This window comes from Trichechus manatus, unplaced genomic scaffold, assembly GCF_000243295.1.
Source record: "Trichechus manatus latirostris isolate Lorelei unplaced genomic scaffold, TriManLat1.0 scaffold00092, whole genome shotgun sequence".
In the NCBI taxonomy this organism is placed as follows: domain Eukaryota; kingdom Metazoa; phylum Chordata; class Mammalia; order Sirenia; family Trichechidae; genus Trichechus; species Trichechus manatus.
This window is the reverse complement of record NW_004444028.1, coordinates 6,641,377-6,663,419: the sequence shown is the minus strand read 5'-3', so window position 1 is coordinate 6,663,419 and position 22,043 is coordinate 6,641,377. Positions and strand designations below refer to the sequence as shown.

Below are 22,043 nucleotides of genomic sequence, written 5' to 3'. Positions count from 1 at the left end.
GGGAAGGGGAGGGGAAGGGGAAGGGGACGGGAAGAGGAAGTACTCTGGAACCAAACTGTTTGGCTTCAAATCCTCACTCTGTCACCTGTGTGACTTTGGGCCAATTTGTGCCTCAGTTTGCTCATCTTTAACGTGGGCATATACCTTTCTCATAGCATTGCTGTGAGGTTTAAAGGAGTTAACGTATGGGAGTGCCTAGGGCCGTGTCTGGCACCTAATAAACCCAACCAAACCCATTGCCCTGACTGACCTAACAAGCCTAAACATCAGCTACATAAGTAAAGAGCCCCACCTTCATGAGAATGAAGATGACCAGTGTAAGGAAGACATTGGCACGTGGTGGACTCCAGGCCTGTGAGGTGCCGGGCGGCTCTAGCTCCTCCCCCAGGCCCTGGCGGACCCACGTCCGGTTGTCAAACAGGGTGACCAGCGTCTCTTTCTGTGAGAGCTATAGGTGAACAGGGCGCCTCAGGCTGGGAGCAGACGGGATGAAGGGTAGGAGCCCACAGGAATCCCACAGTCCTGCTGGGGCTGGTTTAGAAAAGCTATATCCCAAGGGAAAGCATGCATTCCTGTTCAGCTTGGGGTTACCTGTCCGGCCATGAACTGTCCAAAGCCAGGAGGGAAGGTCAGAGTGGAGATGAGCAGAGTCACCAGAGCCGGGAAGAGCAGGCGTCTAGACATGCCGAGTTCACAATATCAAACGTGGGTGCACACTCACTATGTACTGGTAACAGGCTGGGCGCCCTCACATCCCTCAGGGTTCAGTCAGAGCACAGCCTCGGCTCTTATGGAAAAGCACACAGTGCTGAGAGTGCCCCCTTTGCTGCCCATGATATGATAGCTCTGAGGGTGATGGTGGCCTGGGCTATTACAGGGGCTGAGGGTGTGACCCGAAGGCCTTTCTGTCAGCTCCTGACTCCACAAGTGGGTAGCAGCAGCAGAGTCCACCTCCCAGCCCTCTCTGGGACACCTCTCAGCTGGGACCCCACCCCCCGCCCCCGGAATCCTCGACTAAAGGACGCGTTGTATGAGGGTGTGGAAAGTTTCCGCCTCCATGTTTCTCTGTGGTGACTTAGAGTGAAGGTCAGTGTTGTGGCGAGCTGGGGTCACTCGTGGCAGTTGACCAAACGTGCTGTGAGGAGAAGGTTTAGCTGGCTGCCCTCTCCCTGAAGGATATCAGTCCCAAGGGAAACCACAGTTCAGCCCTCCCCTCTCCCAAACCTCAGGGTCACAGTGGAGAGAGCTACGCAACTGGCCAAGCTGGAAAGGGGCTCTGGAGATAAACATCTCATCCATCCCCAGCTTCATGGGGGGAAACTGAGGCTCAAACACCCTCTAGAGAACATTTGCTGCTTGGGTCAGGTTGAAGGGCCTAAGGAAGCCTCAGTCTTTGATCCACATGCCCTCTGCCAGTGACTAAAAATTCAAAAGTGCCAATTTTCAGGTAAGTCATGTAAAATGCAAATGCTCAGTCAGCCTGGGAAACAGTATGGGCTGATTTTCTCAACAGGGTGCCTATTTTTGAGGGGCCCACTATTTGCCATCTGCCTGTGAGCATCCCCCCGCCCCACTGTGACCCTCACACAATCCAGAGGCAGCCTGGAGAGGAGCCTAGAGCCAACTCACTTCTTCATGAGGAAGCGGTTGATGGTCTTCTGCTTCCTCATCACCTGGACAATCCTCCGGTTCAGGTAGACAAAGAGGGCTCCCCCGAAGCCACTAGCAATACTAGCGAGGGAAGAAGTACCAGGGTGAAAGGAGTCTTCTCCTGGAGACCCCCCTCCTCTCCGACAGCCCCACCCCCTCAGCTCCTCACCCAATAACAGCAAAGGCCGGTAGCTCCTGCAGGTCAAAGGGGAAATCGAGCCGGAATCGGGTTTTGAAGAGAGCAGTAATGGTCTCTGAAGGGAAGGCAGAGGGAGGCAGGTCTACCTCAAGGGACCCCCCCCCCAACCTAAGCCCCCTCAGGGGGTCCCCTCAGCGCCTCCCCATACCTTCATCATGGTTCCAGACAGCCAGGACCCGGAAGATGAAGGCACTGAACGTGGCGGCAAAGAAGCCCCGCCAGTAGTTCCTCACAGCGAAGAAGGTGGAGGTAACCTCGATGCTGAACAGGACACCTGTGAGGAGGCAGAGGAGGGTGCTACCTGAAGCCTGGGCTAAGGACTCAGACCCAGATGAGAGGTCAAGGAGGAGAGGCCAAGGGCAGGGCTGAGGGCTGGGCCAACTGAGGGGCCCTGCCTACCTCCAATAGGCGCTGCAAAGCAGCAGCCCACTCCCACAGCACAGGCGGCGGCCAGCATCTCTGTATTCCGGGATTCATTCTGAGGAGAGTGCCGGGAAGGGGTAGTCACCCATGGGCTCGGCAGCCAGCACACACTTCCTCTCCCCCAGAGTCCCCCTTCCCTCACTTAAAAAAAGAACAAAAAACCAAACCCGTTGCCGTGGAGTCAATTCTGACTCAGGGTGACCCCACAGGACAGAGTAGAACTGCCCCATAGGGTTTCCAAGGAGCGGCTGATGGATTCGAACTGCTGACCTTTCGGTTAGCAGCTGAGCTCTTAACCACTGTGCCACCAGAGTCCCCCTTACCTCATAGATGCCCCCAAAGAGGGAGAGGAACTTGCTGAGCAGGGCAGCACACATGCTGGCGATGTGCACGAAAGGGCCCTGGTGGGGGGTAGATGGTGAGTGGGGTAGGGGCCCACGCTGACCTCGGCCTGGCCTCTTCCCCCACTGGGGAGGGGCTCCATCATCCCCCAACCCGCAGTCACCTCTTTGCCGAGCGGCATGCCGCTGCCCAGGGCGCAGGTCAGCCCGATGACCTTAGCCACAAAGGTCTTGAGGGTGAGGTATTCCTTCAGCACCACTCCCCGCAAGATGGTCTTCATCTCGGGGATGCCAGACCCTGGAGGGGCACATCCCCAGGAGAGTCACCTGAGGTGCTCTCTTCAGAGGTCCCCCCTCTGCCCTCCCCTCTCTCCTGTTGTACCGACAGCCTGAGGGGCCAGGATCTGTGTAAACCCCGCGGAGAATGTGATGAGGACGATGGGATAGGTGACCCAGGCCAGGTACTGGAGCATGATGTTGGCGTCCAGGCCCCGGGACATCCACTGCTGAGCTGTGGGAAGAGGACGCGCTGCTGGACCCCTGATGCCCATCCCTCGTCGGGCCAGTGGGGCACATGATGAGTTGCCCCGGGGAATATCAGGCAGAGCCTGGGCTCGGGGTAGGAAGGGGCATTCACTGGGACGAAGAGCATAGGAAGGAGGCTCAGTGGCAGAGGAAGCGATCAATGGCCAACTAGCGAAGACACCTGGACGAGGGTGGCACGGAGGAAGCAGGGTGGTTTTTCCCAGCAGCCCCGGCCAGTTCTTGTCCTTACCCTGCAGACAGGTAGCTATAGCATAGTCCATGATCCAGCTGACCAGAGCCATAAGGAGTCCCAGCAGAACCAGGAAAATCCAGTCTTCACCCACCCTGGACACGAGGAACTTGTGGCAGTGGACGGAACAGACTGGGAACAAGAAAGGGAAGAGCAGGAGGTTGGCACCAAGGCGTGTGCACCCCTCTACCCCACCCTGCCCATGGGTGGCTCTAATGGCACCCATCTATCCCAGTCCAGCCCAGCCACGCCAACAGGCGCTCACTGCGGCACCAGGCGCAACGGTTCTGTCCATACTCCAGGAGCTCTGGGGAAGTCCGAGGGGAGGGAGGGCCCCTCCGGGGCTCAGGCCCTCCCAGGCGGATCCGAGCAGCTTCCTCTTTGGCAAAGGCCCCAAGGTCCTGAGTGTATCGGCCGTACATCTGGAGCAGTGGGGAAGGTGGGGCATTAGCAGATGTGGGCTGAGCGGGCAGAGCCCCCACATTGCATGTCCCCTCTTGAGGCCACAGTTCCCACTCTGGCCTGGGGTGTGGGAACAAGGCACACTGCAGGCTGTGGGGGCTGTCCTGGCTGGAGTGATGGGGACGGCCAAGGTACACAGCTCTGGGGGTGGCAGAGAATAATCAGTCCCCTTCTCACAGGCCCTGGGGGAGGGGCGCTGAGGGGGAGTGGGAGGGAAGGCCCCGGGGGAGGGAGGAAAAGACTGAAAAACCTGGGGCGCAGAGTCTGAAAGTGGGAGGAGGGAAGGTCAGAGAATAAGGGATGGTCAAGGGCTTGTGGTCAACAATAAGGGCCTCGTGGAGCTGGGGGCAGCTCAGAGTTGGGCCCGGGAACAGGCGGGGCCCCAATCCTTATCACGTTCCTGCTGGGCCTCTGGCCTGTAACTGACTGTGCTGCACCCTCCCACCCCCCCTAATCCCCTTGTCCCCAGTCCCCACCCCAACCCCCACCAGCCCGCCAGCCAGCCAGCCTCTTGGGACGGGTGGAGAGGGCTTGGTGGCCTCAGCCCCACTCTGGGGCTGCCCTGAGCCCAGTGGCGGTTTGGGGGACACCAGAGCTGCTGATGGCTGGGCTGTGACTGGATGCTGGGGTGATGGGACAGAGCCAGAGCCAGGGCTAGACCTGCCAAGCTGGCCATGTGTTGGGGGGTGGGGAGGAGTAGATTCCGGCTGCCACCCGCAGAGCTTGGGGACACAAAGGGCTCCTGTTGGGGCTGGGGTGGGGAGGGGAGAGGGAGGGAAAGATAGAGACAGAGAGGGTGAGAGATAGAGAGCGAGCAGAGGGAGGCGAAACCGCGGCAAAGGAATTGAAGGAGAAAGAGGGGAGAAGAGAGGTGAGGGGAAGGGATGGAGACAGGAGAGGGGAGGACGCAGGGAGGAGGACAGAAAGAAAGTTGAGCATCGAGAGGCAGACACCGGGTGGGAGGTGGGAGGTGAGTGAGGGAGAGAAAGACAAAGGAATCTGAAGCTGAAGGGGGGAGGCTGGAGCAGTGAATGCCCGGGAGAGCATTTGACCCTGAGCGCTCCCTCATTCCAGAGATAGGGAGGGTGCCGGAGGAGATGGAGATGTGGCTGGAAACAGACTCCATTTCAGGGGCAGGTGCCCAGTTGGCCTCTGCCTTGACCACTGTCCCTATCCTCAGCCTGGGCAGATTGAAGCCTTGCACCCTGTCCCAACATCTCACTCCAGCGCCACTCCTGCCACCTCTCCCTGTTGTTCTGTTTTATACAGCCATTCTCTCATAACTGGGCACCTCCCAGCCTCAGTTACAGCCTAGCCCCCTCCTTGCTGAGGCATTCCCTCCCAGCCACCTTCCTGGGCAAATTCCAGCCCAAGCTGATGGAGGGACACAGGGCCTATTCCCTTCTCTGGGGCTTGGTCCCCTGCTCCAGTGACAACGAGAAGCAAACAACTTCACACACACTAAATAACAGGCAAGGCTATGAGTCAGCGCAGAGACCTAGGACCCCTGCTTCTAATGAGGTCAAGGGACACCCCTGGAATAGGTGGGGACTGGATACCCAGAGTCAGCGTGGACAAAGGTCCCAATTCCCAGACCCAAAGCTCCTGTCCCCCAAGGTGGGAGGCTACCTTTTTTTTTTTTTTCAGAGTGGCCTGAAGGGTTCCTGCTCATGCTGGGTTGCAAGCCTGCAGGGGCAGGGCTGGGGCTGGGTTTGGGTCTGATCATGTTTGGACACCCCCTTGTTTATATGCCTACCACCATGCCACGCGCATAGTGGGTATACAGGGACTGTCTTGGACGGTGGGGACGGAAGGAGAGAAAGTTCAAGCTGTGAGTGATGAGGGGTGGGTGTGAAGGTGCTGAGGCTTGGGCTCAGGTGGTGAGGGGGAGAAGGAAGAAAACGTGTGTGTGTGTGTGTGTGTGTGTGTGTGTGTGAGTGTGTGAGAGTGTGTGTGGTATAGGGTGTGAAGGAAGGACACCTGGGACAAGTACCTGGTGTCCTTGTCCTCTTCAGGCCCCCAGCCTCGGCCAGAAACCTGCAAGCAGCTTCCGGCCCCTTGGGCCCCTCAGCTTCTTAGACCTTCGAGCCTCAGTTTCCCCAGCTCGGAAGGCTGGGGCGGGGTTCCGGTAGGCCCCGCTCCTAGTGCTTCCGAGGGTAACATGGAGCAGTGGTCCTGCAGCGCACGCCTCGGGGCTGGGCTCCGCTTCACTTACCAGGGTCTGCTCGTACTGCAGCGCCCGCGGCTGCATCCCTTCCTCTGCCGCCGTTGCCGCCGCGGCCGCCATCTCGGCGCACCGCCTCGTCTCCCGCTGAGGCTCGGGCTCCGGGCAGCACTTGGCTCCTGGTCCGCAGAGCCCGCTCCGGAACCGGACCTGTCCCGCAGCCCGGTCGGCCGAGTGCAGTGTACGGCGGGCCCCGGGCGGACGCCGGGAGCGCAGCCTCCCGCTCTTGTACCCTCCCCGGCGGGCGGGCCGAGGGCGGTGTTCTCTGCGCGCTCCGCCCGCCCGCCCATCCTGAGGGGCCGGCCCAACCCGGCCGGGGTCTGCTTTGGGGCAGTCTCCAGGCTCGGGAGAGGCGGCAGGGGGCGCTGGGACCGCGCGAGACCGCTCCCCCTCCCCGCCGAGGCCGGGGACTGAGCGGGGCGTCCGGGGACAGGGCGGGGGCGGGTCCGGTGGCACGTGGAGGAGCCGGCCCGGTACGCGGCTCCTTGGGCCGGGGATGCCGGAGCTCAGCCGGCCTCGGGGTCCGGGGCTGCAGAGCTGTCTAAATCGGACCCTTCCGGCTCAACCCCTCTCTGGAACGGCGCCCTTTCTGCTCCTCGGTAGGGGCGAGCGGCTGAGACGGGCCTGGAAAGGCCTCTCTGTCTCGCCAGGGGTGAGAGCAAAGCTGCGGGGACTCGGAGGGGAATCCTGGGTCCAGAAGGGGCGGGGGCAGGAGGATGCTTGGAGCTGAGACCCTCGGTCTCTTTTTCCCTTCCTCCTGGCTCCCCCAGGGAGGTGCGCCTGGAGGAAACTCGCCTGGGGTTGTGCGGGGGTGGAGGTGGGGAGAGGACCGGGAGTGGGGAGGGAAAGGAGATCTGGGCGCCGGAGAGGCCACTCCTGGGAGGCGGGCGTGTAGGGGCAGAGGTCGCTTCTCCTTGTCCAGAAGCAGAGGGCAGTGGTGGGGAAATGGACAGTACCAGGCTGAAGGGGCGATGTGGGGAAGGGAAAGACGGCAGTGGGAGGCGGGTGCAGAACCAGAGAAGAGGACATTGCGGGTTTTCCTCTTCCCCACAGTGACATCATGCAAATTCCCAAACTGGACGGACCCGGCTCGGGTGACATCCAGCAGGGCCGAGCCGGCCTAGGGGGGCCTCAGTGCCAGCTGGAGTGGCTGGGCACTGCGCCCTGCCCCGCTAGTACGATGGGGGCGGGGTTCTACTCCGCCCGCCCCAGCCCGGACTGTGCCCTCGGCGGGCACGCCAAACGACAGGGTAGGGCTAGGGCTGGGCTTCTCTGGGCCAAGGATCAAAGTCCTCGCCTGGGATAGGCCCCCACGCATTACAGTCTTGAGGACCCAGCCTCTGAAAAGGGCGCAGCAGAGCCCCAGCTGAGCGCGAGAAACCTTGCCACCTCGGCCGGAGGCGGGCTCTATTGCGTTCCCGCCCAGGGGCGGAGTCACCTGGACCCGAGACCCGCCCTCAACACAGAAGCCTCTTGGATGCAATCTCTCCGGGCGGAAGTTAATATACCCCGAGATGGAGGCGGCGGAAGTGGGGACGCTACGGCACGCCTTTGCGCATGCGCTATCCTGCTCCCTTGCTGCCGTTCTTCTGGCGGTCGCCCCTTGCCTGGTTTCTTACCCACGCGAGGGGGTGTGCGTACCCCCGGTCTCGATCGCGCGCTCAGCACCTCTTCCCCGTTGGCGGCCTCCTCACGATGGCGGGCATCTTGTTTGAGGATATTTTCGATGTGAAAGACATTGACCCAGAGGGCAAGAAATTTGACCGAGGTAAGCAAAGTCTGTAGGGGCGGTTTGGGGGGAAGGGGACACGCCTTCGGGCCCCGTGTAGCCTAGCTCACGTGGCTGCCCCTACCTGCAGGCCCTGATGTAGGGACTTCCTTCAGAAAACATTTTATAGACGAGAAGAGTGGGACTTCGAGCTTTCCCTGGCTTCACACATGCTGTGCCCAGTGGCTGGGTGGCTTTTTGTCATGGTCCTGGCAAACTCCAGGTCGTCTTTCGTAATGACAGTCGCTACCTACTCCGTTAGACACTACTGTGCACCGTACACACACCTTGTCTTATTTGCTCCTCTCAACAGCCCCCATGAGGTAGGAACTGCCTTCCCCATTTTGCTCCGAGAGGTTAAATGGCCCACCCAAGGCTGCCCAGCAAGTAATCTGACTTCACAACCTGTATTTTTGCATTGTCTTTAGAATCTAACGAGCCCTGGTGGCGCAGTGGTTACGAGCTCGGCTGCTAACCGAAAGGTCGGCAGTTCGAATCCACCAGCTCGCTGCTGCTTGGAAACCCTGGGAGGCGGTTCTACACTGTCCTGTAGGGTCACTATGAGTTGGAATCGACTGGAGGGCAAAAAGTTGTTTTTTTTTTTTAATAACTCTGTGTGAAGTACTCTCTGAGTTACGGTTACCTCACATTAGCTCTTTATTCTGTCATTGATCAATAATTGTTTCTTCCTGCTATCCCTTCCTCTTTATTCTGTCATTTATCAATAACTGTTTCTCTCTGCTATCCCTTCCTTGGCCTGGAGACTGAGAGGTTCTTTGAGACAGACACTGGTCCCTACACATCCTGATGGTCCCCTCAGCACAATGCGTAGCACAGAAAGACTAAACTTTTGGATGAATGAATAACGTGCCCAAAGTCAGGTTATTTCTTAACCACCTAGGCAGGGCTAGAACCTATGTATTACTCCCTGCCAGAGTACCTTTGATTCTCTCTCTCTTTTTTCACAGTAATGTTTTATTGTGTTTTTGGTGAAAGTTTTCACAGTATATGAGGTTCCCAGATGACAATTTCTGTATAAATTGTTCAGTGATATTAGTTACATTTTTCCTTTGATTCTTTTCTGGGAATTCTGTTCCCTTGAAATAGTTTTCCTTTTTGCGTATGTGGTTTCGATTGAGTCTGCACTTTTATGACAGTAGATGAGAGGCCAGTGGATGAGGCTAGTTAGACTGAGCGTTCCTTTGCGTATAATCCCCACAGCGAGGTCTGCCCTGGACCTGGCAATTACCTTTGCAACTCTTTTCTCTGTTCCCACCCCCAGTGTCCCGACTACATTGTGAGAGTGAATCATTCAAGATGGACCTCATCTTAGATGTAAACATTCAGATTTACCCCGTAGACTTGGGTAAGTGCCGAACACAGGCGATAGCCAGGCGCTTTCTGCCATTGCAGCTGTCTTCACCTTCAGATACTGCCATTCTCTTCAGGTGACAAGTTCCGGTTGGTCATAGCCAGTACCTTGTATGAGGATGGGACGCTGGATGACGGTGAATACAATCCCACAGATGACCGGCCTTCCAGGTGAGAGACTGGAGGAGGGAATGCTTGAAATATACGCTGAAGGCTAAGTAGATAAGGGGTGCGGAAAGACTCTTATTTCATTATTGGAATAAATGATTATTAGCGGAATCTGAGTAGCAAGGAATGTGCTGCACTTACCGAATTTAGACAGCCAGGCATTTATCACGAGGCAGGATTTCATGCTTCTGAGTTGCAGTTCTTTGAAGGCTGAGGGACTGACCACCGAGTGAGCTAGGTTATGTGGGCTTTGGGTCTTGGGAGGGAGCTTCATGTGTGCAAAGGGTTTGGAGCGCTACTGAGTTCAAATCTCAGCTCCGCCTCTAGTTTGCGGAGTCACCTCTTTCAGCCTCAGTTTTCTCCTCAGTAAAGTGGAGATGGTCTTAGCCAGCTCATAGTGTTGCTGAGGACTAAATGACAGCATGTCCGTAAAGGGCCCGTTTTTAAAATACTGGCACTTAGTTTCCAGTTGCCATTTTTAAAGGGCCTCTTATTGTTAATTTCTAGGAAGAATAACTGCCACTGTTACTCCACAGGGCTGACCAGTTTGAGTACGTCATGTATGGGAAAGTGTATAGGATCGAGGGCGATGAAACTTCCACTGAAGCGGCAACGCGCCTGTAAGTTCTGTGGTCTCGTGAGAATCCTTTTCCCCCCCTCTTCTGTTCTGAGAATTAGGGTCGTGCCCCTGCTTCCTGTGTGGGGCCCCTGTCCCCAGGCATTTCAGACTTAGGTGGGGTCTGCATGGGAAATTGTTGGTTTTGCTGGGTGAAGTACACAAAGGAGAGTTGCTTCCTCAGGAACTAGATGCAGCATCAAGGGACTGAACTGCTATGCTCTGTGCTGGGGTGTGTGTGTGCGCACGTGTGTATATCTGCGTGCGTGTGTGTGCGCGCATGTGTTTATATCTGCCTGCGTGTGTGCGTGTGTTTATATCTGCGTGCATGTGTGTGCGTGTGCTCGTATCTGCGTGCGTGTGTGCATGTGTTTATATCTGCGTGCGTGTGTGTGTTTATATCTGTGTGTGTGTGTGCGTTTATATCTGTGTGTGTGTGTATTTATATCTGTGTGTGTGTGTGCGTGTGCTCGTATCTGCGTGCGTGTGTTTATATCTGCGTGCGTGTGTCCGCATGCGTTTATATCTGCGTGTGTGTGCGTGTGTCTATATCTGTGTGTGTGTGCGTGTGCTCGTATCTGCGTGCGTGTGTGCATGTGTTTATATCTGCGTGCGTGTGTGTGTGTTTATATCTGTGTGTGTGTGTGCGTTTATATCTGTGTGTGTGTGTGCGTGTGCTCGTATCTGCGTGCGTGTGTGTTTATATCTGCGTGCGTGTGTGTGTGTTTATATGTGTGTGTGTGTATTTATATCTGTGTGTGTGTGTGCGTGTGCTCGTATCTGCGTGCGTGTGTGTGCATGTGTTTATATCTGCGTGCGTGTGTGTGTTTATATCTGTGTGTGTGTGTGCGTTTATATCTGTGTGTGTGTGTATTTATATGTGTGTGTGTGCGTGTGCTCGTATCTGCGTGCGTGTGTTTATATCTGCGTGCGTGTGTCCGCATGCGATTATATCTGCGTGTGCGTGCGTGTGTTTATATCTGTGTGTGTGTGTGTGCTTGTATCTGCGTGTGTGTATGTGCGTGTGCTCGTATCTGCATGCATGTGTGTGCGTGTTAATATCTGCATGTGTGTGCGTGTGTTCGTATCTGCGTGCATGTGTGTGCGTGTTTATATCTGCGTGCGTGTTTATATCTGTGTGCGCGTGTGCTCGTATCTGCGTGCGTGTGTGCGTGTTTATATCTGCGTGTGTGTGCGTGTTTATATCTGCCTGTGCGTGTGCGTGTTTATATCTGCGTGTGTGTGCGTGTTTATATCTGTGCGTGTGTGCGTGTGTGCGTGTGCTCGTATCTGTGTGTGTGTGCGTGCGTGCGTTTATATCTGTGTGTGTGTGCGTGCGTTTATATCTGCGTGTGTGTGTGTGCTCGTATCTGCGTGCGTGTGTGTGCGTGTGTTTATATCTGCATGTGTGCGTGTTCGTATCTGCGTGCGTGTGTGCGTGTTTATATCTGCGTGCGTGTGTGTGCGTGTGTTTATATCTGTGTGTGTGCGTTTATATGTGCGTATGTGTGCGTGTTTATATCTGCGTGTGTGTGCGTGTTCGTATCTGCGTGCGTGCGCGCGCGTGTTTATATCTGCGTGCGTGTGTTTATATCTGCGTGCGTGTGTGTGCGTGTTTATATCTGCGTGCGTGTGTGCGTTTATTATCTGCATGTGTGCGTGTGCTCGTATCTGCATGTGTGTGCGTGTGTTTATATCTGCGTGCATGTGTGTGCGTGTTTGTATCTGCGTGTGTGTGTGCTCGTATCTGCGTGCGTGTGCGTGTTTATATCTGCGTGCGTGTTTATATCTGAGTGCGTGTGTGTGCGTGTTTATATCTGCGTGTGCGTGTGTTTATATATGCGTGTGTGCGTGTTCGTATCTGTGTGTGTGTGCACGTGTGTGTGCGTGTTTATATCTGCGTGTGTGTATGTGCACGTGTGTGCACGTGTTCGTATCTGCGTGCGTGTGTTCGTATCTGCGTGCGTGTGCATGTGTGTATCTGCGTGCGTCTGTATGTGTGTGTGCGCACGTGTATATCTGTGCGTGTGTGCGTGTGTTCGTATCTGCGTGTGTGTACACGTGTATGTGCGTGTGTTCGTATCTACGTGCGTGTGTGCACGTGTGTGTTCGTATCTGCGTGCATGTGTGTGCACGTGTGTGTGCGTATCTGTGTGTGTCTGCGTGTGTTCGTATCTGCGTGTGTGCGCACGTGTGTGCATCTGTTCGTATCTGCATGCATATGCTCGCGCGTGTGCGTGTGCATATTTGCGTGCGTGTGCGTGTTCGTATCTGCGTGTGTGTGCACGTGTGTGCATTTGTTTATATCTGCATGTGTGTGCGCGTGTTCGTATCTGCGTGTGCACGTGTGTGTGTGCACGTGTGTGTGTTCGTATCTGCGTGTGTGTGCACGTGTGTGCATGTGTTCGTATCTGCGTGCGTGTGTGTGCGTGTGTTCATATCTGCGTGCGTGTGTGTGCGTGTGTTCGTATCTGCGTGCATGTGTGTGCGCGCGCGTGTGTTTTTTGCTACTCTGCAACCCAATCCCTAGTTCTTGGGTTTCCTTGCCCAACTATTTTTTCTTTTCTTTCAAATCTTATTAAAACAACATGTGCCCATTGTAAGAAATTGAAAAAGCACAGAAAAGTAATGTGAAGAAGGGAAAAAAGTCACCTATAATTCCATACCCAGAGGCAACCTTTTACAGGAACAGTTCTGAATACTCTAGTTGTTTTTTCTTGGAGAGCATGTTGTTTTTTACAATGGTTTTTGCTCCTTTTGCTTAGTGTTATGTAAAACACATTTCTTCATGTCAATTTAGAACTCTTCCTAAACGTTCTGTTAAACGGATATATCTTTTTTTTTTTTAAAAAAGCTGTCTCTCTCGTTTTAAAATTTATTTGTTGTTGTTGAGAATATGGACAGCGGAACACTCACCAGTTCAGCAGTTTCTCCATGTATAATTCAGTGACATTGATTATATTCTTTGAGTTGTGCAACCGTTGTCACCCTCCTTTTCTCAGCTGTTCTTCCCCCATTAACATGAACTCACTGCCCCCTAAGGTTCCTATTCCGTCTTCCCAGTTGCTGTTGTCAGTTTGATCCTAAATGGGTATATCATATTTCATTTGACGGTTTTCCTCATTTTGGGCGTGTGGTTGTTTTCCACTGTTGCTAACATAAAGAGCACCATCTTGCTCTGTGTATTGATCTTTGTTTGAACTTGGGTCCCTAATGAGAAAACTCTAGGAGGGTGACTCTTTGTAGGCTGGGATGGAGAGCCGCCGAGTAGTAGCCTCTCCGGAGGGCAGACTCACGGGCCAGGGGCCTTCTGTTTCAGCTCTGCCTACGTCTCCTATGGAGGCCTGCTCATGCGGCTGCAGGGAGATGCCAATAACCTGCACGGATTTGAGGTGGATTCCAGAGTGTACCTGCTGATGAAGAAACTGGCCTTCTGAACCACCTGGGGCGCCAGTCGTGCTGCTGAGTCACTCAGGTCACGGACATCCTGTCCCAAACTCCCAGCCAACTTGTCCTGTTGAGGGTGTCACCATCCAGACAACTTCCCCCAAGCCTGAGTAGCAGTTGCTGTTGCTCACCTGTTAAGGAGAGACTGGCTCTCTGTCCCCTGCGGGCGTACCTGTTGGTGGGCTGAACTCAATGGGAACTGGCTTGCCTTTGGAAGACCTAGTGGGAGAGCTTAAAATGAATCAGGAGTTGTTTTCTGAATAGGATTTTTTAATTAAACTTTACTTTTTCAGGTTCCCTTCCTTTTTTTTTTTAAAAAAAAAACTATTTCCTTTAAAATCGTTTTTTTCCATTTGTGTGTGGTATATTACGTTTCTGGCCCACAGCCTGATGGTCACGTATCAACGTAGAATCTACCCCAGGGTTTTCTCGGTCTCCTGGTTGACCAGTTCCACCATTTATCCTCCAGTGTGGCTTTCTCTCAGGGAGAGAATGTTGTTGGGCTTCTGGCTCCTGAGGGCACCCCGGGCCCGGAAGATCCCACCCATCTGGCACAGACTTTTGAATTGGCAAGGAGCCCTGTTTATGGCCTTCCAACACTCTGAGTCTCTTAGGGAGTCGGTTCACGTTGGCTTGAATGAGTCACTTGGATAGCCTGGAAATGTTCGGGATTTTTATGGAATCTTTGGGTGGAGGCTTTTAGACACAGGCATGGACCACGTCTATCTAAGTAGGAGAGGACTTGGTTATGGAAGCAGGTGGAAGAGCCATCTGCTCTCCATTCTGGTGGTGGCCTGGGATGGAGAGTAAGTGATGGTGGTTCTTACCGGTGACACTGAACAGGGAGCTGCTGCACAGACCAGCGGAGTGGACGGGGCAACAATACCAACGAGGCTGGCAGTCCAGTGACAGTGCCCGGGACAGTGCAGCTCCTGCCTGCAGCCGCGGGCCTGTGAGTCGGGGAAGGGAAAGCTGAGGAAAGGGTGGTGCTCGCCAGGACTCCAGCATACGATCTGACTCTTCAGTCTGGAGCTAATGGTCTTTGAGAAAGTATACGAGACTCTGTTTTCCCCTGAGAAATCCATGGTAACAATCCAGAAAGATTTTCTGGGAGTGTATGTTAAGCAGTTGTGGCTTTTGATCTCCTAGTTTTGCCAAGGGAGCTGGCGCCCTGCTGGGATGCCTGGGGTATTTCCTTCCCCGTCGTGTTCAGGCCTTTCCATGAGGTGTTAGAAATGGTATTTAGGGAAATGGGTTGAAAATGACCTCTGCAGGGAGCAGAAAAGGTGTTTCTTTTGCCTCTGTAGGGGGAAGGAGGGCTCCAGGGTAGGAGGTGTGGTGGGGGCAGGGTGAATTTTTATGGGAATCCTAGAATCGCTGGAGTCGGGTTTTAGGGGGGATAGAGAAGGATGGGTTTAGGTTAGATTAATTACCAGTGGTAGCTTGTGGGTTATCATAGCAGGATGTCCTGGTGCCCTGGGGTAGCAGATGCCACAGAACTGGCATAAAGCTCAATGGGGATAGGAGTGTTCTGGCTGTAAAAGCTTGTTGCCTTTTGTGTCAAAGGGAAGCAGGGGTGGAATTAGCCAGATGGGGGTTCAAGTCTCATTGGTGGCAGGTCGTCACACTGGAGAAGCCCGCGAGTGCTCTGCATCTGCCCTGGACCCCCGGAGGAAGTCCAGTGCTGATACGGGATGCCTGAAACGTCCTGGCTGCAGCCTTCTTGCAGCTTTGCCCTCCTTGCCTCTCACCCGACTGCGCTGAGAACCCAGCATTCTCTCCTCTGCTTCCCGCACGTACCTTGTCCTGGCGCTTGGGGCTTTCCTGGGTCCTCAGGTGTTCTTGTTGGATCATTAAATTTAACCTACTTCACTATTTCAGTAAATTACAGTCTCCACTTCCCAGTCCCTTACTGCCTCCTGGAATTCGTAGCGTGGATGAACTAACTCTCTCCCATGCTGAAAGTGCCGCTAGCTGGGATTTGGATGGCACTTGTGAGCCTTGTGCATCTACTGATTCCGTCTCCATGGTAACTGTTCTGTCTGTGGGGGGAGACGCGGACACCTGGAGATGTCTAAATTGGTCACCCCCACCACGAGCTTTGGTTTTTTACCCACAACTCTTTAACTCTTGATGTGTTTACTCCCTAAGGACTTGGGAATCTTTTGCAATAAATAGAATCACTGCATGACATAGAGGGATGCCGCGTCAGAGCGTCAGAGCAGAGGGAGTACAGCGGAGTGACCTAGCCTAGGGTTTTTCTTCTTTTCCTGCCTACAGGCTGTGTACCCGTCGGAAACTCGCCCGGCTTCTCTGCCTCAGTTTCCTCATGTGTAAAACAGAGACAGTACCTACTTGTAGAGTGTGGTTGGTTTTGAGCATTAAAGAAGGTAACGCACATCAAGTTCCCAGCGCACCAGCTTCCATTGTACTGGTTTGGAATGCCTCTCGTGATCCTCTGGCGTCACTGTGATTTCTTTGGGTAATTGTGGCAAGAACTTCTTTATCTCCTTTCCTTCCAGGGGTGGGGAGGAAAAAGCTCCACTAGTCTTTCTTCAGGAGCCACTGGGTGGCTGGTTGACATTTGCAGTGGAGCTTGTGTTTTGTGCAGCAATAACCTCCTCTTCCTGGGCACCAAGACAGCATCAGCATTTATTTGCAGAGCCCCGTAGCCTGCCTTGGTTTCTCTTTCTAGACATGCCCCAGCATAGCTTATGGTGGTCACACAGGACCCCTTTTTAGATACCGTGAGCCTCTGTGAATTGGGAGATGAGCCTTCAGCTTGTACTTGACTTGTACTTGTCCCTCCTGCCGAGAGCCCAAGGAGCCCGACTCCTGCCGCTTCCTGCACTTCCCCCGGGCCTCCGCAGGAGGGAGGCAGGAACCCGTACAGGCTGCCCGCTGAGCGGCTGAAGTTGCAGCTGTTTGCTCAGCTGTCATATCCAGGTCCTGTCCTGACCGAGCTGTCTGCACAGCCTTACCTGGGGTGTGAAGCGCTGCGCGGCTTCCTGTTAGCTTTCGTGGTGGGGGGCGGGTCTTTGTCCCTCCCCCGAAGAACACCTCTCCCTGCTTTTTGGGTAGTTTTTGGTACCCCTCATTTATTTCTTATCCACACAGGCTCAGTTTTGTCTATCGGGTAGGGACAGTCTTTTGAGGGACAACTTCCATTCATTTCTCTAGAGCAAGGATCAAACCCCGCAGAGTGATAGTAAAGAGGGTGAGGGCATCGGAGGGCCTTCAGCTTGAGGCAGAGGGAAGCCCCTCTGTTTTCTGACATAAGGGTTAGTCTCCGCCTCTGTTCAGAGACCAAGCTAGTCTGGGCCTTCGCAGAATTATCATATGACAAAGAGCATATTGGTGGATTCGAACTGCCGACCTTTTGGTGAGCAGCCGAGCTCTTAACCACTGCACCACCAGGGCTCCGTATAGAGAGTTAGTAAGTTGTAAATATGTAAGAAGAGTAGACCAAAGATAATTAGCTGCTCTGATGAGTATTATTGATACCTTAAAAAAATAGTTTCTGAAGGTTTATAACATAGAGTGAAAAAAGACCCCTTTATCTGTCCCGTGTGTTCCTCTTTATCTAGGCGTTGGGTTTGAGGTGACAGCAGGAACTCTGTAGAGGGGCAGCTGTCTGCCAGGGCCTCTCTCCCAGGTAAGGAAGTTGTACATGTGACACAACGCCCATCGGTGTTGGCAGGGCCTCGGCACCTTACCCTTCCTGAGACAGTTCTGGGAGTAAGGGTGGGCTTTGATTAGAGGAGGGCTGGTAGGATTGGGCTTGGGTAGGGTAGTGGAGGGGCCAGGAGGCTAGGGATGGAGCTGGACCAAGGGGGTGGGTGAGGTGGGCAAGGGCGAGAAGAGCATGTACTGTCCAGTAGGAGGATGGGCTGGGGAGGGAGAATATCCAGGCCAGTGGTCGGGTGGCAAGGAACTGGTGTCTGAAGTTGCTGGGGGGATGTCTGAGGCTCCTGGGGCCCTGGGTGAGGGCCCAGGAAAGAGTCCATGAGTTCCATTTGAGGGTCCATGCGTCCCGTTCAGGGATCCAGGGATTTGGCCCAGGGGCTTCGAGGTTTGGTTCAGCAGACCAGGAATCTTGGCGCTGAGTCCCGGCAGTCTGTTCAGAAGTCCAGAGCCAGTAGTGTTGGCTGAGGCACTGGCATTTCTCTCCAGCAATCCAGAAGTCCTGTTTGGGAGCTTGTTCAGTATGAGGGATCGAGAGGCACTGCTTGGGACAGCTGTGGTGGGCAGGGCCCGCCTGGCACAGAGGGTGGGCCCTGCCACAAGCAGCAGGAAACGCGCCTTTCCTCGGAGCAGCTGTTGGAAGCTCAGGAAGATGGCGTTGGGATCCTCGTGAGCTGTGGTCCTGCCCTGTGGAGGGAGCTGAGGGCAGAGGATGGGCCTGAGGCCTGAGACCTGGGCCAGATACTGCGCCTCCCGGGCCTTTGTGGAGATGGTGGGGGACTGGCATGCAGGCTTTATGGCTGGGAGTGAGCATTTCTTGGTAGGTCAACTCTTCTGCCCTCAAAATCCCTAGAATTCCCCCTTTCCCCTCGTGTCTTCTACGGCTACTGGGTCAGAGAAGAAGAGCAGTTCTTGTAGCTCCCTTGACTGGGGGCTTACCTGGGTTCCCAGGAGGCCCTGCAGAGCCCCGAGGAGGAGGCGGACCTGTCCAGAGAGCTGCTCCAGTAGGGATGAGAGGCAGGTGGGTCCCAGTTGTCCCCGTGCTGCCATCACTCCCTCTAGCAGGAGAGTCACTGCTCCCAGAACGTCCTGTGCCTTGTTCTGCTCCTGGGAGAGAGAAGGAGGAGAGAAGGGGACTGTCTTCAAAGGGCATGCTAACAGCGGGTGGGGAGCCGGGAGGAGTAGCCAGCAGAATGAATCATAGGAGCTGAAAACTGGACAGGACCGAGGTCCCACCCAGCACAGGAATTTTTTTACAGTCTCCGGACAGTCGGTCATCAGGCTCTGCTTGAATAACTCCAGTGTCCGGTAACCCAGCCTGGTGTTAGGCTTAATTTTAGAAAAGTTGTTTTTTTTTTTCCTTTTCCCCTTATAATACTCGGAAATCTGTTCTACTTTAACCTCTTGGTCCTAGTACTGCAAATCTACCCTTTCTGCGACAAAACTGTAGGATCCTACAATTTTTAGATCTGTAAGGAACCTTGAGAAACTCTGGTGTAATTGATGTACAGGTGAGAGTCTGTCCTAGAGATCAGAAAGATGAAGGGAAGGGATGTGCTGATAACTGACAGAGCTGGAATTACCTCCAGGGACCCTTAGGGGCTGCCTTCTTCTCTAACCCAGTCCCCCTAGAAAACCTGAGAGAATGGAGGGGAATTTTACGGATTTTGAGAGCACAAGGAGTCTCAGGATGGTGCAGAGGGTTAATGTGCTTGGCTGCTGACTGAAAGACTGGAAGTTCAAGTCCACCCAGAGGCATCTCTGAAGAAAGGCCTGGCGATCTACTTCTGAAAAATCACCCACTGAAAACCTTACAGAGCACAGTTCTACTCTGACACACATGGGGTCGCCATGACTCAGAATCAAATCAGTGGCAACTGGTTACTGACTGAGGGTAGAAAAGTTAGCCTACCAAGGAGTGCTTCCTTCCTGAGCCCCAGTCACTTCCTGCGGTACCACAAAAGCCAAACTGGTTGCTGTTAGAGTTGTGTGTTGACCTGTGTGTTGCAGAGTAGAAGAGTGCTCCATAGGGCTTTCAAGATTGTGACCTTTTTGGAAGCAGATTGCCAAGCTTTTCTTCTGAGGTGCCTCTGGGTGTGTTCAAATCATCAGCCTTTTGGTTAGCAGCGGAGTGATTAACCGTTTGCATTACCATGGAGACAAGTTGGTTGTACAGGGTCTCTGCTGTACCACAAGACTACCGCTTTTCTCCAGGTGAATCAGACGGATTTTTTTTTTTTTTTTTTACTATTTTTCTTCTGATTTTACACACAGCAGAGCGTACACCCAGTCCTCAGTTTCTGCACGTACAGTTCAGTAAACATGGGTTCCGTTCTTCACCTTCTGTCACCGTGCTTGCCGTCTCTGCCCATATTGTTTCACCATCATTGACTTAGACTCACTGCCCCCCAAACTTCTCATCTGTGCTTCAGAGTTACTGTGGACAATTAGTTCTCATACAGATAATCCTTTAACGAGTGCAGTGCTCATGGCAAACACTGTTTACTAATTTAGCTAAACAGTTGTCCAGTTCAAAGATGATTTCAGGGGATAATTTAGGTTCATGGCTTGAAGATTTTCTCAGAATGATAGATTTGGGAGTTCTTTCCAGTCTCAATAGTCCAGTAAGTGGATTCTGTAAGACTTTGAAATTCTGTTCTACATTTTTTCCCCTTTTGATCAGGATTCATTTATGGATTCCTTAATCGAATTGTTCAGCAATGGTAGCTGGGCACCATTCAGCTCTTCTGGTCTCATAGAAAAGGAGGCAGTTAGACCTGCAGTCCAGTTCCTCCTCCAATTCCTGGGTCTCCTCCTGCTTCTGCTGCTCTAGGCGGATAGAGACCAATTGTTGTATCTTAGATGGCTGTTCATAAGCTTTTAAGACCCCAGACAGATTTTTTTTTTTAAATTATTTCTCATGAGACATGTTTTCTAACCTCTCACCGTTCAGGTTGCCTCCTTCTGGACATATGCTAGCTTAACATGGTCTTTCTTAATTTAAAAAAAAAAAAAAAGGTACTCAATCCAGTACTTTCTGAAGGGTACTCTGATCAGAATAGAGTTTTGTAGGAATGTTTCTACAGTCTGGAAGTAAACATCTGAATCAGGCTGAAATTGTTAGCTTTTAAAATAGCTGCTTCAGTAATGTAATATGCTACGTTTGGGGTCAACACACCTCTCCCAGAACTTTTTTGTAGGAAATTCTAGGGCTAGAAGTTTGTATGAGGGAAGTGGAGGCATTTATGGCATGAAAGCTGGAATAGGACTTTACTCAATTAATTGACACAGACAGAATTTTGTATATAGCTCTGTTAAATTTCACCTTGTTTCTGACCTAGCCTTTCAGCGATTTGAATCTTGATTCTGCCTTTTTGTTATTTTAGCTGTGCTTTCCAGCTTTATGTCATCTCTGGGTGACAGATCAGTCTTACTTTTTCCTGCCAGTTTAGAAAGGTCAAAGGCATGGCTATGAGAGACTTCCACCCAGCTTTTCATGGTGTTCAGCTTTGAATCTGTATGACATGTTGGGCCCGCAAGCCCAAGACAATTCTCGTTCAGAGGATATCATCACAGGAGAATGTGGGTCGGGTTAGTGTGGCCAGGCTGAAGGCGAGGTATTTTTAGGGTGCTCAGGAATTTTGAAGAAATTCATGGGAAGCAGTAGGAAACTGATGAAGACAGGGCTGAGGAAAACCAAGGGAGGGAATGGCCATTCTTACCGTCTGGGTTTTCCATTCTCCCAAGCTGAAGTCCACCGCAGGCAGCAGGACAGGTGTGGACAGAGGGTTAAAGTCTGGGCACTGGCTCTGTTGAACAAGATTGGATGAGAGGAGGAAGGAGCTGAAGCTGAGGGAAGTATGTGGCCCAATGACCAGGACAGGCATTCGTGGGGAAAATGTCCAGATGAGAATTTTTCAAAGAGGGTGCTGTTGCAGAGCCCAGTCCTTGTCAGGGAGAGGTGATCAGTAAGGATGGTCTTACTAAAGATGACGGGATGGGGGACACCTAGCGATTGGACCAGGGAGTGAGGGTATCATACCAGTGAAGGGGACAGAGGGGACAGGGGGGACGGCGCTTGGGGGTCCTCACCAGTCTGCCGTGAAGGATGCGGGAGTCGCGAAGCAGTTTATTCAGGAGTCGGGGGTCACAGGCAGGAGGAGCCGGGCTGGACAGAGTTAGTCTTGCAGTTAGAAGGAGCATGACCACGAGGAGCAATTCTTGGATGAGGAGAGGTGAGGTTGAAAGGGGTGGATAAGGAAGAAGTCATTGTGGGTGGTGGTCCAGGAATTCCCATTTAGGACTCAGACCTGAAATCTGGGGATGCATTATTCCTGGGAGACTGGGTTCCCCTGCGCCCGCCCTGCAGCGTGTCTCCTTTCTCTTTCGCCCAGTTCTGATCTGGCACCAGGCCCCTCAAGTGTGTTCTTACCAGTCAGCTCCATTCTGGCCCTGGTGTCTGGCTGGAGTGGCTCCCTGTATGGGGCCTCTCCCCTGAATCCTTCCTGGGGCCATGGGGGCGGCTGGGGCTCTTGCACTTCTGGGTAGAGTGGGGCGGAGCACAGGTGGGCCGAAGAAGAGAGTCTGGAATCTATCCTGAAAGTGACAGGAATAGTGAACATGTAATCAAGTTTCAAGGGAAAGAGTCCGCCTGGCAGGGGAAGAGATGCCGGGAGGGCTTGAGATGCTGATCAGCCTAGAACTGCTAAAGCTCTGACTGGTCCCATGCTTCTTGTGATTGCACCATATTGTGTCTCCTCTTTGTCAGGGATTCTCCATGAATCTGAAGTGGGTTTGGCACCCCCAAACATCCCCCAAGAGCAGAAGGACAGGCTATGTACATGAACGCATCTGAATTTCCCTCAAATTCTGAGCAGCCTCGGTTGTTGGTTGAAGAATATCTGGGATGAGATGA

The 22,043-nt window shown here is 53.4% G+C and overlaps 3 protein-coding genes across 7 annotated transcripts in view; 1 reads left to right on the top strand and 2 right to left on the bottom strand.

The window, feature by feature from the left end:
* The window catches only part of CLCN2 (chloride voltage-gated channel 2), a 15,587-nt gene extending 9,148 nt beyond the window's left edge, over positions 1-6,439 (bottom strand). For 2 of the 4 annotated variants that reach the window (XM_004382267.1, XM_004382266.1), the window contains exons 1-12: positions 6,066-6,294; positions 3,654-3,810; positions 3,389-3,520; positions 2,996-3,124; positions 2,778-2,911; positions 2,596-2,673; positions 2,249-2,327; positions 1,998-2,123; positions 1,820-1,904; positions 1,630-1,731; positions 592-676; positions 293-448 (exon numbers count right to left, since the gene is read on the bottom strand). In XM_004382267.1, coding sequence (XP_004382324.1) covers positions 293-448; positions 592-676; positions 1,630-1,731; positions 1,820-1,904; positions 1,998-2,123; positions 2,249-2,327; positions 2,596-2,673; positions 2,778-2,911; positions 2,996-3,124; positions 3,389-3,520; positions 3,654-3,810; positions 6,066-6,137 — 1,335 coding nt within the window. In that variant the 5' untranslated portion in view covers positions 6,138-6,294. Of the gene's footprint in view, positions 1-292; positions 449-591; positions 677-1,629; positions 1,732-1,819; positions 1,905-1,997; positions 2,124-2,248; positions 2,328-2,595; positions 2,674-2,777; positions 2,912-2,995; positions 3,125-3,388; positions 3,521-3,653; positions 3,811-6,065 lie in introns of all 4 variants that reach the window. The other 2 variants (XM_004382265.1, XM_004382268.1) reach the window with 2 other exon arrangements.
* A 1,210-nt stretch (positions 6,440-7,649) lies between these two features.
* On the top strand, positions 7,650-14,513 carry POLR2H (RNA polymerase II, I and III subunit H). Its single transcript, XM_004382264.2, has 5 exons — positions 7,650-7,842; positions 9,125-9,208; positions 9,291-9,384; positions 9,918-10,001; positions 13,317-14,513. The coding sequence occupies exons 1-5, from the start codon at positions 7,770-7,772 to the stop codon at positions 13,432-13,434; spliced, it is 453 nt and encodes a 150-aa protein (XP_004382321.1). The 5' UTR covers positions 7,650-7,769; the 3' UTR covers positions 13,435-14,513.
* Positions 14,514-17,254: 2,741 nt separating this feature from the next.
* THPO (thrombopoietin) lies at positions 17,255-21,573 on the bottom strand. Of its 2 annotated transcripts, none has more exons than XM_004382263.2 (5): positions 21,561-21,573; positions 21,221-21,348; positions 20,851-20,937; positions 18,068-18,235; positions 17,255-17,827 (listed from the first exon to the last, which is right to left on the bottom strand). In XM_004382263.2, the coding sequence occupies exons 1-5, from the start codon at positions 21,571-21,573 to the stop codon at positions 17,255-17,257; spliced, it is 969 nt and encodes a 322-aa protein (XP_004382320.1). The 2 variants fall into 2 exon arrangements, with proteins under 2 accessions (XP_004382320.1, XP_012412720.1); XM_012557266.1 differs by having other exon boundaries at positions 17,255-17,815.
* Positions 21,574-22,043: the final 470 nt, after the last annotated feature.

Bases quoted from the DNA above. Each gene is read 5' to 3' on its own strand.
- THPO (XM_004382263.2), bottom strand. The intron at 20,938-21,220 runs GTGAGGACCCCC...CTTGTTCAACAG, and splicing joins GCATCCTTCACGGCAGACTG to AGCCAGTGCCCAGACTTTAA. The intron at 18,236-20,850 runs GTAAGAATGGCC...TCTCTCTCCCAG, and splicing joins GAGAATGGAAAACCCAGACG to GAGCAGAACAAGGCACAGGA.
- POLR2H (XM_004382264.2), top strand. From the start codon at position 7,770: ATGGCGGGCATCTTGTTTGAGGATATTTTCGATGTGAAAGACATTGAC. The intron at 9,209-9,290 runs GTAAGTGCCGAA...CATTCTCTTCAG, and splicing joins GATTTACCCCGTAGACTTGG to GTGACAAGTTCCGGTTGGTC. The intron at 9,385-9,917 runs GTGAGAGACTGG...GTTACTCCACAG, and splicing joins ACAGATGACCGGCCTTCCAG to GGCTGACCAGTTTGAGTACG.